The following is a 17,105-nucleotide window of genomic DNA, read 5'->3' as shown; positions in this document are numbered from 1 at the left end:
CTATATAATCTTCCCATATTTCTCAGAATTGTTCTTTTTTCCCCTAATGCAAGAAAATTCGATTACATTTATATTCAGCAGTCTTTTAACAATTTCCCAGGTTATGGGCAACTACCTTATTTCTAGTTCTTAGATCACTTTTTGTAACAGCAATGAAAATTTTGTCATTTATGGTTTTGCTGTCTGCCCTCCTTGTCTTACATGCCCAGCAGTATTATCTGTGGATCAAAAGACATTTTAGTCCCTTGGCATAATTCTAAATTGTTTTTCATAATGGTTGGACCAATTCACAAATCTAACAATTTATTAATATTTCTGTCTTCCAATAGGCCCCCTATTACACTGAGAATCTGCTAAGATGTTTTAATTTTAATTAGCTAACTTTTTTGTGTAGCCCCCAGCTTGGCCAGAGCTAAAGTCCACAGAAAAAAAAGTTAGGCTTTTTAAGAAATCTTCCTTTAATTCTAACTAGAGCATAGAGATTTTATCTTGCTGGTTGCATTTTAAATCTAGCTCCCAGAACAAACATGACACAGACATTCTGCACAAACACACAAAGACAAAAATGACATGAAAGAGGACTGCCCCATCTTTGCAAAAAGCCTTCCTATTGCACCTCTCATCTTTGGCATCCCAGAGAAGGTGAAAAGGTGGCAAAGGTTCCTTAGGAATTTTGCCAAAAATTGCAAGAATTCCCAAGTCTGGGCATCCCTAGTCAAGAAAAACTTGCGGAGCATGGAGCTCTTGAAGACCCAAACAAGCCTTCTCCCAGTGGCTTGGGGTGTCCCAGCTATAGGATTGAGGGAGAAAAAAAAAATGGTGAGCTTACTTTGACAAAAAGGGAATCAAACCAGAGGACTCTCCCCAGACTGGGTCAACAAATGTTGAAGTTGAGAAGGGACCCCAAAAGACTGGAGATCAAAGACTAGTATCATGAGATGTCTCAAAAGAATTTGCAGACTTGAACCCGTCAAGGGGCAAAGTTTATTGTAATGCCAATTGAAGCTGGTTAAAATCCAAAGATTTTGGCAAGGAACCTGAAGCAAGGAGACACATTTATCTAGTTCTTCATGTTATCAATAAGCGAATTTTATGGCCTAGAGATAGAACTGAGGAGTGTCTCAGGAATTTGATTATCACTGACCAGCAGACCCTAAGACTGTCCTAAAGCCAGAAGACTTTAGAATCATCAGCAGAAAAGATTGTCAGAACAACTGTTAGAGAGTCTCAGAATCACTAATGTATCTTCCCTAAAGTTTAAGGGAAGAAATAAGATATTCCTAAGCCAGAAGACTTTTACAACCATTGACAGAACAATAACATTCTTAGATCAGAGGGCCTCATTCCAAAGCCAGGACATTTAGAATCACTGACAGATTGTAGAACAGAAGCACCCTAAGGTCAGGGGACCTTAAAATTATTACCTCTCCTAAAAGCTATTTTCCATCGATAGCAAATTATTAGAATTTAGGAAAAGGAAAGTGACAGTCAAATCTATGCTTTAGGAAGTTCCATTTGATAACTGGGAGTGGAAGAGGCCTTGTGGCAAGAGCAGTAATAGTTCAGGCATGAGATGAAGAAGGCCTGCAATATGGTGGCACTAGGGGGGAAGAAACAGTGGGGAGGGAACAGTAGAGGAAAGTTCTTAGGAAGGTAAAGCACAAGCCTTGGGAACAGGTGAAAGAATTAAGGAGAAGAGGATAACACCTAAACTGGGTGCCGGGGAAGATGGTGTTTCGTATTAAGGAAGTTAAGAAGAGAAAGTGCGGGGGGATAACTAATGAATTCCGTTCTGGACAAGTTGAGTTGGAGATGTCTAGGGGACATCCAGTTTAAGATGTACAGTTGATAAGATCCGAAAGATTAGGGCAGGATAAGTAGTTCAGCAGCAGCACTGAGATTCCACAGCAGGGAATTCTCCATCCCCAAGGCAATTAACGCGCTCTATTCACTATCTAGGAATGAATGGACGCTGATCCCTAAGATATCTCCATCCCTCCTCCTCCTAGGACTATGTGAGGGGCAAACTTTCTAAAAATCCCGGTGAAACTGAACAGAGACGTTGCATTCTGGGATGTGTAGTTCGGTGAGTTGTTGGCCCCCGCTCATTAACTGGAAACGCTGTGTCTGAGCCAGGTAAACTCCGAGTCCCGGGGAAACTCTGGGATGCTCCCCGGCGGCCGCGGCCACTGACTGGCCTTTGACCTTAGTCTTTGTCCTCGTTTCAGGATCTTTCCTTAGGATTGGAATTCTGTCTGCGCGCGCTGTGATGGCGTCGCCGCCGCCGCCGCCGCCGCCACGTCGGTCTCCTTGACTACGAGCCCCAAGCCTCCGGGAGTCCCCGGGGCGCAGCCGAGGCGAGAATGCTGAGCGGGAGGGGCCGCGGGCCCCTGCAGGTAGTGCAGCGCCGCAGCCAGGACCTCCGATTCCAGGTAGCGAGTGCCCCGGTTCCCGGCTCCGGCCGCGTCCTCCCTTGCCCCGCCGGCCCGGGGCCTAGGGCCCGCCGGGAAGCCGAAGGGGCCTGGGGACCCCGGGAACACCACCCTCCCCAACCTTCTCTCTGTTCCCCATATGTGATACTCCCTCTCCTATCTCCCTGCCTTTGCACTGGTTTGGAACCCCCCACACACACACTTTACCTCTGCCCCACAGAGTCCTTTCATTCTTTCAAGATGCAGAAACAGACACTAACTCTGCCAGGGGCCTTTCCTGATTCCTTCCTACTACCAAGGACATCCCTCCCAAAGTACCCTGTTGATAGATAAGGCATTTGTTAATTAAGGGTCCTGTGTGCCGAGTACCCTGCTAAAGCAGAAAATGCAAATACAATTCAAAAATAGAGTCCCTGGTCTCAAAGAACTTACATTCTAATGGGAGAAAATGTAAGAAGGAGCTAGAAGAAGCTGGTAATTGGCAAGGCAGAGAAGTCATCTGGAAGTTGGGGAGGGGGGGGCAGAGTGGAGTTGGAAATGAACATAACCCATTCCTCAAGTGGAGGTTGTATTTAACTACTTTCTATTCATTTTATATCTATGCTATATATATATATATCTATGTATATATATATCTATATATATAGATATATAGATATATATATACATAGATATATATATATACATATATAGATATATAAATATATATTTTTATACAATATTTAATTATATTAATATTTATATTAATGCTATGTAAAATACATTTTACATGTATTTGTCTCCCTCATTAGAATGTAATCTCATCACAAATAGGGATTGTTTTGTTCACTGGGCTTCTATCAGTGCCTAACACAACCTTAGATAGTAGATAGTACTATAGAAGATAATAAATACTTATTGGTTGATTGATTGACCAGTGTGGACAAAGTCTGAGGCAAAGGCAGATTGTATCTAGTGAGAAGGTAGAGAATAGTAAGTTTGCCTGAAAATGGGTGATAGGAAATTTGGAGGGTTTTGCATGCATAATGGGGTAGTACATAATAGGCGCTCTAAAAAGCTTTTTTTTTTTTTTTATTTTTTTAATAGCCTTTTATTTAAGGATATGGTAACACACATTAACAATTGAAACCTCTTGTTCCATTTTACCTCTTAACCCCCCCTAGATGGCGGGTAAGTGATTTAAATTTTAAAATATAAATTAGATACACAATAAGTATAAAGAAAACGTCATTTGCTTCAAAAAAGAATCAGACTCTGAAATATTTGTACAATTAACTTGAAGGAAATCAAAAATCAGGTGTGCATAAATATAGGGTTAGAATTAATGTGGTTTTAGTCATCCCCAGAGTTCTTTTCTGGGCTAATTCAGTTAACTGCTCCTAAAATGTTTGGTTGATCGTTGCTGGGATGGCCTGGTCCCAGCGGTCATCATATAGTATTTTGTTGAAGTATATAATGATCTCCTGGTCCTGCTCATTTCACCAGCATCGTTGTGTAAGTTCCCCAGGCCTTTCAAATTATCCTGTTGGTCTTTTCTTACAAAAGAATATTCCATAATATTCATATACCCAAATTTTTCCATTCCAACATGGACATCCATTCAGTTTCAGTTTTCCCTACAAAAGGGCTGCCACAAACATTCGTGCAATACAGGTCCCTTTCCTTCTTTATAATCTCTTTGGGATATAATCCCAGTAGTAACACTCTGGATCAAAGGGTATCTTTGAAACGAGCATAGTTCAAATCTCTCAAAATGGTTGGATTCGTTCAAATCCACCAACAATGCTAATGTCCCAGTTTTCCAATCCCTCCAAAATCATCATTATTTTCCTGTCATCTTAAAATCACAGGTTTATGTTATCTTAGAGTTGTCTTAATTTGCATTTCTCTATTAATAATGACTTGGGCATCTTTTCATTGAAAAAATAGTTTCAATTTCTTCATCTTTTGTCTGTTCATATCCTTTGACCATTTTCAATTAAAGGGGCTTGATTTTTTATAAATTAGAGTTAATTCTCTTATATTTTAAATAAGGGCCTTTATCAGAACCTTTGACTGTAAAATATTTTCCCAGTTTATTGCTTCCCTTCTAATCTTGTCTGCATTAGTTTTGTTTGTATAAAAACTTTCAGTTTGGTATTCGAAATTTTTCTATTTTGGTCGTAATGATCTCTAGTTCTTTTGGTCATAAAATTCCCCCTTCACAGGTCAGATAAACTTCCTGTGTTCCTCTAATTTATTAATTTTCATTCTTTACCTATCTGAACCCATTTTATTATCTTGGTGTCTGCGTTAAGTTGGATCAATGCCTGTTTCTGCCCTATTTTTCAATTTTTCCCAAATTTTTATCAAACAGTAAGTTCTTATCCCAAACTGGGATCTTTGGGTTTTCAAAACTAGGCTATATTTGTTGACTGTTTTTCCCTGAACCTAATCTATTCCACGATCAACTAATCTACCTTAAATACCAAATGGTTTTGGTAACTGCTGCTCTAAAATAATTTTAGATCTTACAGCTAAACCATCATTTGTTTTTTTTTCATTAATTCCTTAAATTCTTATTTTGTTTTTCCATATAATTTGTTTTTTTTTCTAGGTCATTAAAGAGTTTTTGAGTCATTGTGTACAAATAAATAATTGTTTGGTTTTTATCTTTTAATATTTTCGCCCTATCCCAAAGGCTTTAATATTTTCAATTGGTTAGAAACAATTTTGTGGTCTTAATTTTTATAAAGTTTTTATTTTTGCAGATAGATTCCTAAATATTTATATTATTAGTTAACTTTAAATGATTTCTTTTGTAACTTATTTGGATTTTGTTGTGATTATAAGAATCTGATGACATGGGGTTTATTTATAAACAATTTGCTAAAGTTTGGATTATTTTAATAACTTTTTAGCAGAATCTTGGGGGTTTTAAGTATACCATCATGTCATCGGCAAAAGGTGATAATTTTCCTCATTTGCCTATTCTTATTTTTAATCTCTTTCTCAGCTCTTATTTCTTATAGCGTTTTAATACAAATTAAATTGGTTTGATTGGAACCTTGTTTCCTCCAGATCTTATTGGGGAATGGTTGCGTTTGTCTCCATTACATTGATGTTACGTGGTTTTTTTGATGCTGCTGATTATTTTAAGGGTCATTTTTCCTATATCAATTTTTAATGGAATATTTGGATTTTATCAAATGCTTTTCTGCATCAATGGATGATCATATGGTTTTTTTATTTGGTTATTAACATGGAATTATTTGATGTTTTCCTAATTTAACCACCCGTTCCTCTATAAATCCTATTTGATCATATTATTATCTTGGAATGATTTTTGAGTCTTTTGCATATCTTATTTAATTTTAGCATCAATTTCATTAGGAATTGGTCTATAATTTTTCTTTCTCTGTTTTTCAATACCTGGTTTTAGGTACTTTACCATGTCTGTGTCATGAAGGAATTTGGTGGGACTCCTTCTTTTATTTTCAAATAATTTATATAGCATTGGGGAATTGTTTTTAAATGTTTGGTAATTCACGTAAATCCATCTGGTCCTGGGGTTTTTCTTGGGGAGTTGTTTTTACTTTTTTTTTCTTTTTGAAAATGGGATAAAAAAATTCTTTCTCTATTAAGTCTAGAATCTATATTTTTGGGGTGTCATCCATTTTTAGGTTATCAAATTTAATAAAGTTGAAAAATAACTCTATTTTTCTCAATTTCCTCTTCATTGGTGGAAAGTTCTCCCTTTTTCATTTTTAAACTATAATTTTTTCCTCCCTCCTTTTCTAATCAGTTTACCAAGGGCATCTATTTTTAAATTTTTCAGAAAACTCAGTTTTATTAAATTGTTCAATGTTTTCTTTCAATATTTTTAATTTCTCCTTTTAATTTTAAATTTCCAATTTATATTTGATTGGGGTTTTTTAATTTGGTCTTTTTTAAATTTTTTTATTTCAAAAAATTCATTAATCTTTTCTTTTCTGTTTTATTAAGTAACCTCAAGGATATAAAATTCCCTCTTATTCCCTTTGGCTGCATCCCCAAAATTTTGGTATGATTCTATCATTGTTTTCTTTTAAAATTAATTGTTCTATAAATTGCTGCTTCACCCAATCATTCTTTAAGATGGATTTTTAGTTTCAATTACTTTTTGGTCTACCCCTAACTTTTTTGTTGAATTAGTTTTTATTGCATCATGATCTGAAAAAAAGCATTTACTATTTCCTTTCTGATTTTTTTAGGTCTTTATGTCCTAAATATGGTCACTTTTGAAAGGGTTCCATGAACGCTAGGAAAAGTATTCCTTTCTATCTCCATTCAATTTCTCAAAGATCCATACCTAATTTTCTAATATTCTATTTACTTCTTTAATTTCTTTTCTTTTGTTTTGTGGTTTGTTTTTCCCAATTTGAGGTAAGGTTGGATCTCCTACTATTCGTTTTTTTGTCTTTTCTTCTTGCAACCTCCTTCTCCTTTAGGAAGTTGGATCCAACCCTTGGTTTTTGTTTAAAATACTGCTTTTGTTTTCTACCCTTTAGCAGGATGGTTTCCCCTTATTTTTATAGATCAATTTTTACTTTTGTTGATCTGAGATGGATTTTCTTTTATTCACCAACATAATAGATTTTGCTCCAGCCTTTTACCACTCTTATGCCTCCCCTGCTTTAAATGTGTTTCTTTAAACCAAATATTGGAAAGGGTTCTGACTTTTTGATCAGTCCTATCTGCCCCTTTTGGGGTTCATCCCCATTCATTTCCCGTTAAATTACTAAATCTGTATTTCCACCATCCCTAAAAGGAATTGTGCTTTTTTATTCTTGCCTCCCCCCCTCTTTCCCCTTAAACTTATTCCCCTCTTGTATCATGATGCTTACCCTTTTTTTCCTCCCTCCCCCCTTTGGTCTTTTCCCCTTCCTTCCCTTTTCTCTTTTTTCTTTCCTTTTTCCTCTCCCCGTTTTTAATGGGGGGAAGTTTTCTCAAAACAAATGTCAATTACTTTTCCAATCGTGGGAAGAGATTCACACAATGTTCCTCCCCTCTCAAATTCCCTCAGATTTAAGTTTCCTTTGCCTCTTTTGGATGTGGTTTCCCTCTTTTTCCCTCCTTCCCACCTTTTTGCCCATCCCTTTTCCATTCCTTCCCTTTTTTTATATCATAAATCAAATTATACATGTATTCTTTTGTTATCACAAATACAATTCCAAGAGTTATTTTACCTTTTCTGCATTCTTGAGTTCTTGGGTGGAATCAAATTTTTTTTTAGTTCTGGTTTTTCTTTGAAACAAAATGGAATTCATTTTTTCATTAAATTCCATCTTCTTCCCCGGAAGAAAATCTAAAATGGGTAGTTTATTTTCCATCCCAAGTTCTTGTGCCTTTAATATCATTTCCGGGCCCTTCTTTCCTTTTAATGTAAAAGGATCTTGGGTGATCCTTATTTGGCACCTGGGTATTTTGTTTTTTGCTGCTTTAAATTTTTTTTAATCGTAGTTCTGAAATTTGTAAATTTCCGGGTTTTTATTTTGGGGTTTCTTTCAGACGTGTTCAATAATTCTTAATGCCTATTTTCCCTGATTCTATTCTCTGGGGTTCCTTTGATGGTTTCTTGTAAAATAGTATCACTTTTTTTCTCATGTTTGGAAAGTCCAATAATCCTCAAGTTATCTCTCCTAATCTATTTTCAGTTGTCGTTTTTGAAGTAATTCATGGTTTTTTCCAGTTTGTCATTTTTTTTTTTGTTATTTATTTTTGTTCAATTTTTTCATTTTTCAGTTCAATTTTAAAATTATTTTTCTTCATTGCTTTTTTACTTCTTTTGTTTTTCAATTGGGTTTTAAATGTATTGTTTTGGTCTGTGATTTTTTTTTCCTAATTTTTTTTTTTTATTATTTTCTTTTCAATTCCAGATCCTACTTTCCGTGTTCTTTGTCTTTTCCTTCACAGATCCTACTTTTGCGTGTTCTTTGTCTTTTTCAATTCCAGATCCTACTTTCTTTTAGGGTTCTTTTCCAATTCAAATCCTACTTTCTAGTGATTCTTTAAATTAAATTCTTTTTCCTGAGATTTTTTACCCAATTATTTCAGGGGTTTTTTGCTCTCTTTTAAAACTTTCCCTTTCCTTTCCCCATTTATCTTCTAACTCTCTTTGGGTTTTAATTTCTTCTATGGGGCATCATAAAGGAGGACGTCTGATGCATTTTTGCTGGGGGTCTCTTCAGGTTTGCTGACCTGCTGCTCTTTTTTCTGCATGAAGCTGTTGATCATTCTTTTTATCTTTTTATTCATGTTTTGCCTTTGGGATCCTCCTAGGCAAAGGGGTTCCACTTCCTCGGGCGGGAGGTAAAACGATTTCAAATCCCAGGTTGGGAGTGCTCTGGTGGGGGTTTTTTCCCCAACAGGAAGTGGATTAGCACTGGCCGACTATCAGTGCGGTTGGGCTTGTGGGTTAGCATTCCCTCAGCTAAACTAAGGGGTGGGCAGTTCTGGTTTCGCCTCAGCTAGAACTAATTGGGGTTCCCTGCCCCAGGCTGGACCTCTTGTGGGACTTGGTTTGCGGCCGCGACGCCCCAACTCTGGTGTCTCTGCCCCTTGGCCCTGGAAAGCTCTTGGCCCCAAAGCCAGCTCCCCCACCCAGATTGGAGTAACCCTGGGCTGTCCTCCCCCTGGGATCCCAACACCCAAGGGAAAAGCCCGTACTGCGGGTTGGGGCTGGGCGGGGAATCTTGCTTTCCTTTCGGTTTGAGGCTCTCCTCAGAACCTAATTTCTCTCCGGTCTGTGTGTTCCCCCGGAAAACCTTTTCGGCCAGATTTTCCGGCTGGTGGGTTTCTTCTTATCTTTTTGGCAGTCGCTTTTTGAGGCTGATTAATATTGATAAAGAGGGTAAGAAACAGGAAAGTGGATTTTTTCCCATCTTGTCCCCCGCTTTTTTTTTTAAGAGGACTGATATCTTCATATTTGTGGACTAAAAACAGTTTTGATAGTTACAAGGTAGGTGGATTCAATCTTGCCTTTGACACAAAGTAGCTGTTTATTTCTAGTCAATTCACTTAACCTTTCTGTGAAATTTTCTGGTACCATACATCCTCTAATGCTTCAAAACAAAGAATTCAAGAATCAAAACAATTTGATGAGAAAAACATGCGTCAGTACTTGACTATTGTTTGGCCCTTGTTACAAGTGGTTGTTGTCTCAGTTGTGCAGTAGGGATGTGAGGTTGTCCAGGTGTACTGCCCAGCTCCTGCCACCATTGCTATTGCCCCTTGAGTGTGAGCAGCAACTCCCCAGCAAAAGCAGCCATGTATAGGACTGTCAGGTTGGAGTCCACATTCTGAAAGTTGTGCATGTCTGTGGGCAGGTCAGGAAGCAGTTCTTGCAGGATGGTGAGGCTGCAGCACGAGCTACTGCCTCCCAGGACATTAGTGTTAGAAGGGGCACAGAGCAACAGGAGAAGCAGAAGGAGTAGGAGTAGTGGTGTTGGCGAGAGCAACAGTAGCAGGAGCCCAGATGGAAGAGATATCAACCCCAGACTCCTGCTAGCCCTGAGTTCCAGATGGTAGCAGAAGGCATGTGACCACAGCTTCCTCTTCTTCATCCAGCCCCCTTCTCCCATCTCAAGGAAACTTGGACAGCATGGAATAGGGGAAGAGTATAAAAAGTTGAAATTCCTTTCAGAAAATGAGTGGGTCAAGAAGAGAGGAGTTGAGCTGAGTTAGGCTAGGCAGAACTGAGAGGGGCTGGCTTGTTTCTCTCAGCTGGAACCCCGACTTACCCCAGTGGAGAATTGGATGGGGAGGAATAGTTAGCTTGAGAACTGGAGATATACTCCTTGTTAGGAAAAAGTTATTGAGTACTCATTTTGTATACTTTTTGTGCCTTCTACAAATAATGAAGTACCACTATAGAAAAACTGCAGACCTCTTTTATTGAGGAATTTTCCTTATCTATGAAAAGATTTTGTGACACAGCTTTTTCCTGCATCTCCAGACACACTCTGCTGGATCTCCATCTGGATAAAGCCTACTAATTGTAGTTATCCTCCAAGACTCTGTTTTGAGTTCTTCTCTTCTCTTCTCTTCCTCTAATGATGATCTAATTTTACTCGATGATCTAATCAGCTTATATGGATTCAAAACATCTCTATACAATTCTCATTTTCTTATTACCAGTCTCCCATTTCCAGCTGTGTACTGGACAATTCATGCTGTGTGTCCCAAGCAGTTTAAACTCATGCCCAAAACTAAATTATCTTTCTCTCAACCTCCCCCCATTCCTACCTTTCCTATTACTGTCCAGGGAACCGGCATCCTCCTGTATAAAGAACTGTTGCAATAATCCACCAAGTTTGTAATGAAGATAAGATGGAACATTTTAATGAAGATGGTAATGGTGGTGGCAATAGGAATAAAGAGAAGGGAGATGTGTCTCTTGAGATTTTCAAGACATCATCGAGGCAGACAGGGTTGCAGTCAAAGAACCATGTGTTCTTAGAATTGATAGGTCCCAGAGAAGTCTATTTTGGATGACTTTGGTGCAGTGGGAGGAATGCTGGTATGGAAGTTAGGGGTGGGCTATGAATGCTGGTTTTGTCAATTAAATTCCCATGTGACCTTGTACAAAGTACCCTAATTCTCTTGGTTTTTATTATTTGTAAGTGAAGAGGGTTGACTAGATGACTTCTAATATTCCCAGGTCTGAATTTATGATGCTTTGTAGATCATTTTATGCCTTTCTGAGAAGATTCAGAGAATGAAAAATATTGGCCCAATGCCTTTTATCTATTTTGCAATAGAACTAGGAATGGAATTCAGGTCTCTAGTTCCCCTCTTCTACTCTTGACATTACACAGTACTGATCAAAGGGGTCAACTCTACCACCCATCAACACTAAAATCTTTCTTCAGTTAGACTTCTGTTACATTGGAAGGCTTGTCTGGTTTTTCATCTGGTCAGTTACTAAATTCTGTCATCCTTTTGTGATTGTTCACAGATTACAACATTGTTAAAGTGAACGTATGATACTCATTTTGAGCCTTTCGCTTCTAAAATCAGAGAAAAATTCTTGGAGGTACAGTGTTTCACAGAGAATTGGCAGTACAGAGTTGGAATAAAAATTAAGCCTTCCAAGGGCAGAAGTTGGAGGACTGTGTAAAATTAAATGCCTCAGCATGTCAGGTTTCAGTCAATTCAATAAGAATTTTTTAAGCACCTAAGTACACAAAGAACCATAGTTACTGGAGATAAAAAACAAAGTAAAGAAGAATGCATTCTACTGGAAGATGCAGCCTTTATTCAGGCCAAAAATAAATAAATAAAATGCAAAGCAATATGAGGAAGGAAAGAATTGTATTCTAGATATGTCATACTAAAAAAAGTGTTTCATTCTAAAGTCTAGAGAATTATGAAGATAAATCACTCAGCAAGCATTATGTGCCAAACATGGCTATGTAATAGGGCTGCAAAGACAAGAAGAAGAAAAAGGAAGGGGGAAAGAATAAGCATTTATATAGAGCTTATTATGTGCCAGGCCCTGTGTTAATATATATGTATATATACATATATATATATGCATATATACATTTTGCTGAGACATTTGAGGTTAAATAACTTGCCTGGTCACACAGCTAGTAAGTGTTAAGTATCTGAGGCCAAATTTGAACTCTGGTCCTCCTGACTTCAGGGCTGGTGCTCTAGCCAATGCGTCACCTAGCTGCCCCTCTCATTGTCCTTTTTGAAAAAGTTTTGAGCTCTAAACTATTCTTTTTTCTTCCCTTCCCCCTTCTTTGAGGTGGTAAGCAATCTGATATAAGTTATATATGTGCAATCAAGTAAAACATTTCTATTTAAGTCTTTTTGTGCAAGAAAACTCAAAAAAAGAAAGGGAGAGGAAAAATAGCATGCTTCAGTAGATATTTAGATGACACTTGTTCTTTTTCTGAAGGGGCATATTTTCCTTCATGAACCCTTTGGAATTATCTTGGATCATTGTATTACTGTGAATAGCTAAGCCATTTACAGATGTTCTTTGTGTAGTGTTGCTGTTGCTGTGTGCAATGTTCTCCTGTTTCTGCTTACTGATACAAATAACTGATACAAATATCAGTTCACATAAATTTTCCCAGATTTTTTCAGAAATCATATTGCATTTCTTATATGTGTAAGCATTTTTACAAATATCTCATTTGAAGTAGGTACTATTATTATCCTCATTCTGTAGTTAAGGAAATCCAGACAAAGTTAAGTGACTTGTCCAGGATCACACAATTGAGGCTGAATTTAAATTCCTGTCTTTCTATCTCCAGACCTAGCACTCTTTCTGCTATACCATCAGCTGCAAGAAATGAAAACAGTCCCAAATCTCAAGGAGTTTGCATTACCCCAGAGAAGACAATCCTAATAGGCAAATAAATGGACAAACATACCCATATATTATATATATATATACATATATATGTATATATATATATATATATATGTGTGTATATATACTCATATACAAAGTATTTGTTAAGTGCATAATATATGCCTGGCATGGTGCCTAAGTAAGGAGGAGGTAAATTGGGTGGGATAGGCACTATCACCTAGGGCTTTCATGTAGAAGATAGTTTTGAAGGAAACAAGGTATTTTTAGAGGCAAAAATAAACCCTCTAACCACAGGGACGGCCAGGGTAAAGGTAAGGAGACTGGAGATGGAATATCATAACTGTACTATAGAGTTTTCAAAAGGGGATATCATGCATATTATTAGTTAGTTTGGAGTCAGGTTGGAAAGAATTTTAAAAACCTAACCAGATGAGCTTATATTTGGTCCTAATGGCAAAAGAGAACCATTGACATTTATTTAGAATAGGGGAGTGAAAGTTACCTTGGCAATTGTATGAAGAAAGGACTAGAGAGGAGATTAGAGGAAAAGATAACAATCCAGAAACTATGGGGAGGTTCTAGGTCAGAGGAGATGAGATATTAAACTGGAAGACTGGTGGTGTGAATAGAAAGAAGGGAGTAGATGAGAGAGATTGTGGAATGATAAGAAGTGTAGAAATGACAAGATCTGGTGATTGATTAGGCATGTGAAGTCTGGGAGATTGAGAAATCATGGGCAGCTTTAGGGCTTTGAAGTGGGCTTTGGAGGAAAAAGATAATAAGCTCAGCTTTGGAGTCCCTGAGTTAGAGTTGGAGATACCTATGGGACACTAATTTGGAATTTCCAAAATGTAGGCTTAGAGCTCAAGAGAAAGACTAGGGTGGGATGTTTGTCTGTGAAATTATCCTTGGGAACATCAGGGGTGTACTGGTAATGTCTAGCAACTGGCTTTGCAGAAGAAAAAAAAAAAGATTTTCAATTTAATATATATTATATTATCAGCTCTTTCTCTATCACTTAAGTCTAGATAATCAACAAAACAAGAAATAAAACCCTGATTTGTAGCAATTGATAGTTTATTTCTGAGGTATAAATATTCACACTGAAAATTTAACAGTGGGCTCTGAGCCAGTTTGAACTGGCTCCAGCATGACCTAGGAGTGATGAAGTTGCTAAGTGAGAAAATAGAGAGAGAAGGCCTGAAACACAGCTTTAGCATATATGCACACATACAGTCAGGACGGGTAGTTTGCTTAATGAAATAGCAACAGGTAATTATAAATTGTAATTTATAAAGAAAGGTAAGAAAAATTCATATTATTCAACATAGATAAGAGAAACTTTTAAGCCAATTAATGGCTTCAAAGGAGAGTATAAAAAGAGCTTTTAGACAATTCAAGCTAACTTTATTTTCCACAGATGACAAATTTAGCAGAAATGAGCCATGGTAAAAGAAAGTGAGCCAAGTTCCAGACTATTTCCCTTAGTGCAAATAGCCTAAGAACTTAATACATTTTGTTCATTATGATTGACTACTCCAGAGCTGCCTGAATTAGAGGTAGCTGAATTGTTGACTCTGAACAGTTAGACAGTTGTTAACTTTCTTTAGCAAACAACTTTTCTTTCCTGTTTCTCTCCAATTTGTTTTCTCTAGATAATCAATGCAATGTTACTGTTGTTGAGTTGTTTCAATCTGACTCTTTTTCTTGGCAAAGAGTGATTTGCTGTTTCCTTTTCCAGCTCATTTTTATACATAAGGAAACTGAGGCAGACAGGATTAAGTGCCTAGAGTCACACAGCTAGTAAGAAGTATCTACTATTCTGATAGTAAGTATCTGAGGTCAGATTTGAACTCAGGAAGATAAGTCTTCCTTGACTTGCAGGCCTGAGGCTCTATCCACTGTACCACCATTCAGTGCAGTGGAAGCACAGATATAAGAAGAATATGTATATATGAGCCTACTTACTCTTTCTCTGGAGGGAATATTAGCAAAGTTATATGATTTTTATAGGAATTTTAAAGCATATGAATGAAAACTTTTTAAGTCATGTAACACTAAAATTCAGAATGCTGAACATGAAATTTCATTGTGTAATTTCACAATTATTTTAGGTTGGACGGTTGCTTTCCGAGAGTCAACTGAAAGGAGCCCTTGATGCCAAAAAAAGGCGGGAAATTTATCAGAGGTAACATGCTAACAAATAGCATAATTTTGGGGGCAGTAATACTAGAATTTGTTGTATACATTACTTGAAAAATGTGTTTCTTTTGTCATTTATAGTATTTTAAAAAAAGACTAGATGAGTAAAAATTAGTGAAAAACAATAAGCTAAAAATGTTTAAATTTAAATTAAGCATATTCCCCACAGTTACTACTATACCTAGCCTGTCAACAAATCCAAACATAGGGAAGATGGTGTCTATAGACAATAGAAAATAAGTGCTCAGGCATTCAAGAAGTAATATTGCTTTCATAATTTTATACATTTGAGGGAAACAAGGAAAAAGCCATTTGGTATTACTGAATACTGTTTTACTTAAAATAAGATTTCATATACTAGCTTTTATCTGATATTTTTATCAATCTGTTCTGAATTCTCAAATTTGAAAATTAGAAGGTACCTCTGATATCATCTGATCCAACTCCCAACGTGAAATATAAATCATTATTCAAAATGTAGGTTACTGGGTCAGATGTTGTCCTTTATGGATATTTACTTTTACAAAGGATAGTATATCCCAAAGATATATTGGGATATTACCCTTTATAAAAGTAATGTCTTAGAAAGTAGGGTGCAAGCCTAGATTGCTGGTGTGGACATTAATAAGGTGATTACCCTTTTCTGTCCTTAAATTCCCATTCTTCTATCTTATCTGTTTTTCTCAGTTTTCTTTTCTGCTCCTTTTTTTTAATATTTACCTATTTTAGGAAAGAAAGAAGTAAACCTTTTTGGACTGAAGAGTACATTTTACATATTTACACATTCATATGTTTAAGTAAGGCTATTTTGATACAAATTGTCTTTATTCTCTGTATATTTCAGTTTAGTGTATTATATGTCAATTGATTTAGCTTTACCTTACATAAATAGAAATCCAAACTTCTACCAAAATATTAGTAGTTGTTAAAATTTCTAAGATATATAGCCTTGCATAGCAAAAAGAGAATTGTGCTTGAAGTTAGAAAGACTGGGGTTCACATCTTAGTTCTGATATACTCATTTTGCAACCATGTGGAAACAACTTAACCTGTCAGTACAAGCAATTATTTAAGACTTGTTTGAAAGGTTAAAAAAAAAAAAAAAAAAACCTGATGCCTGAAATTTTATTGGCATAGGAAAAACTCTCTACATATGAGAATTTTTCCTATGCCAATAAAATTGCAGTTCCATATAATTTCCTTCCCCACTGCTAGGAAAAAAGTCTACCTTTCTATAAAATATTTCAGAGCTTGAAAAACTTTTCTTGGATGAGTTCTTGACAATATAAAATCCATTCTTTGTTTTTCCTTTGGTTTTCAGATGTATTCAGTTGAAAAGAGAAATAGATGAAAACAGAAGGGCTCTTAAAAATTTAAACAAAGTAAGTATTTCAGTCAGTGACATGGAAAAGAATATTTCATTATTCTATCGAGCAAGCGGAGTGAACTGAAACTTTGGAAATGTCGAAGTCTTAAATACTTGCGTTGACATCAGTAGAAAAGCCTCTGTGAAGCGATTATTTACACTTTTCTGTTGATTTTCTGGCTTTTTCTTTTTTCTTTCTTTTTTTGTGTTAAAATGAATAGGCATTATAGTTTGAGAAATTATTAAGGAACATTTTCCTGAAGTTTTACAAAATAGAAATTTTTAAAATCCATAGATCACCACTTGAAAGAGATTCCAAGATGAAAACTCACAGGAATATCATAGCCAAAATTTGAAGCTCCCAGATCAAGAAAATATTATAAGCAACTAGGGAAAAAAAATAATTTTTTGTGGCGGAGCCACAGTCAGGACAACACAAAATTTAGTGGTGACCAAAAGGCATGAAACATTATATACCAGATAGAAAGGAAGCTGGGTTTATAACCAAGTATACTTTATCCAGGAAAGCTGAGTTTAATTCTGAATTGGAAAAAAAAAAAAAAAAAAAGATCTTTAATGAACTAAAGGACTGTCAGGCATTGTGACAAAAAGACCAGAACTAAATGGAAAATTTGACATACTAGTTTTGGGGGGAGCATAAGGAGGTAGGTAGACATTAAAGACCAATTATAAAGGATTTAATGAGGCCAAAATGTTTATTTCATATATAGGAAAAAGTAATCTATAACATTTA

At 36.4% G+C, this 17,105-nt stretch overlaps 1 protein-coding gene across 3 annotated transcripts in view; it reads left to right on the top strand.

Moving 5' to 3' along the window:
* Positions 1-1,952: 1,952 nt before the first annotated feature.
* The window catches only part of NPHP1 (nephrocystin 1), a 46,774-nt gene continuing 31,621 nt past the window's right edge, over positions 1,953-17,105 (top strand). Inside the window, exons 1-4 of one of the 3 annotated variants that reach the window (XM_031950983.1) lie at positions 1,953-2,136; positions 2,229-2,432; positions 14,898-14,971; positions 16,307-16,367. In XM_031950983.1, the coding sequence (XP_031806843.1) occupies positions 2,364-2,432; positions 14,898-14,971; positions 16,307-16,367 (204 nt within the window). In that variant the 5' untranslated portion in view covers positions 1,953-2,136; positions 2,229-2,363. Of the gene's footprint in view, positions 2,137-2,158; positions 2,433-14,897; positions 14,972-16,306; positions 16,368-17,105 lie in introns of those variants that run through there. The other 2 variants (XM_031950981.1, XM_031950982.1) reach the window with 2 other exon arrangements.

Source organism: Sarcophilus harrisii, chromosome 2 (genome assembly GCF_902635505.1).
Source record: "Sarcophilus harrisii chromosome 2, mSarHar1.11, whole genome shotgun sequence".
Classification (NCBI taxonomy): domain Eukaryota; kingdom Metazoa; phylum Chordata; class Mammalia; order Dasyuromorphia; family Dasyuridae; genus Sarcophilus; species Sarcophilus harrisii.
Note: the sequence above shows the minus strand (reverse complement) of the source record. Positions and strands in the feature narration are given on the sequence as shown.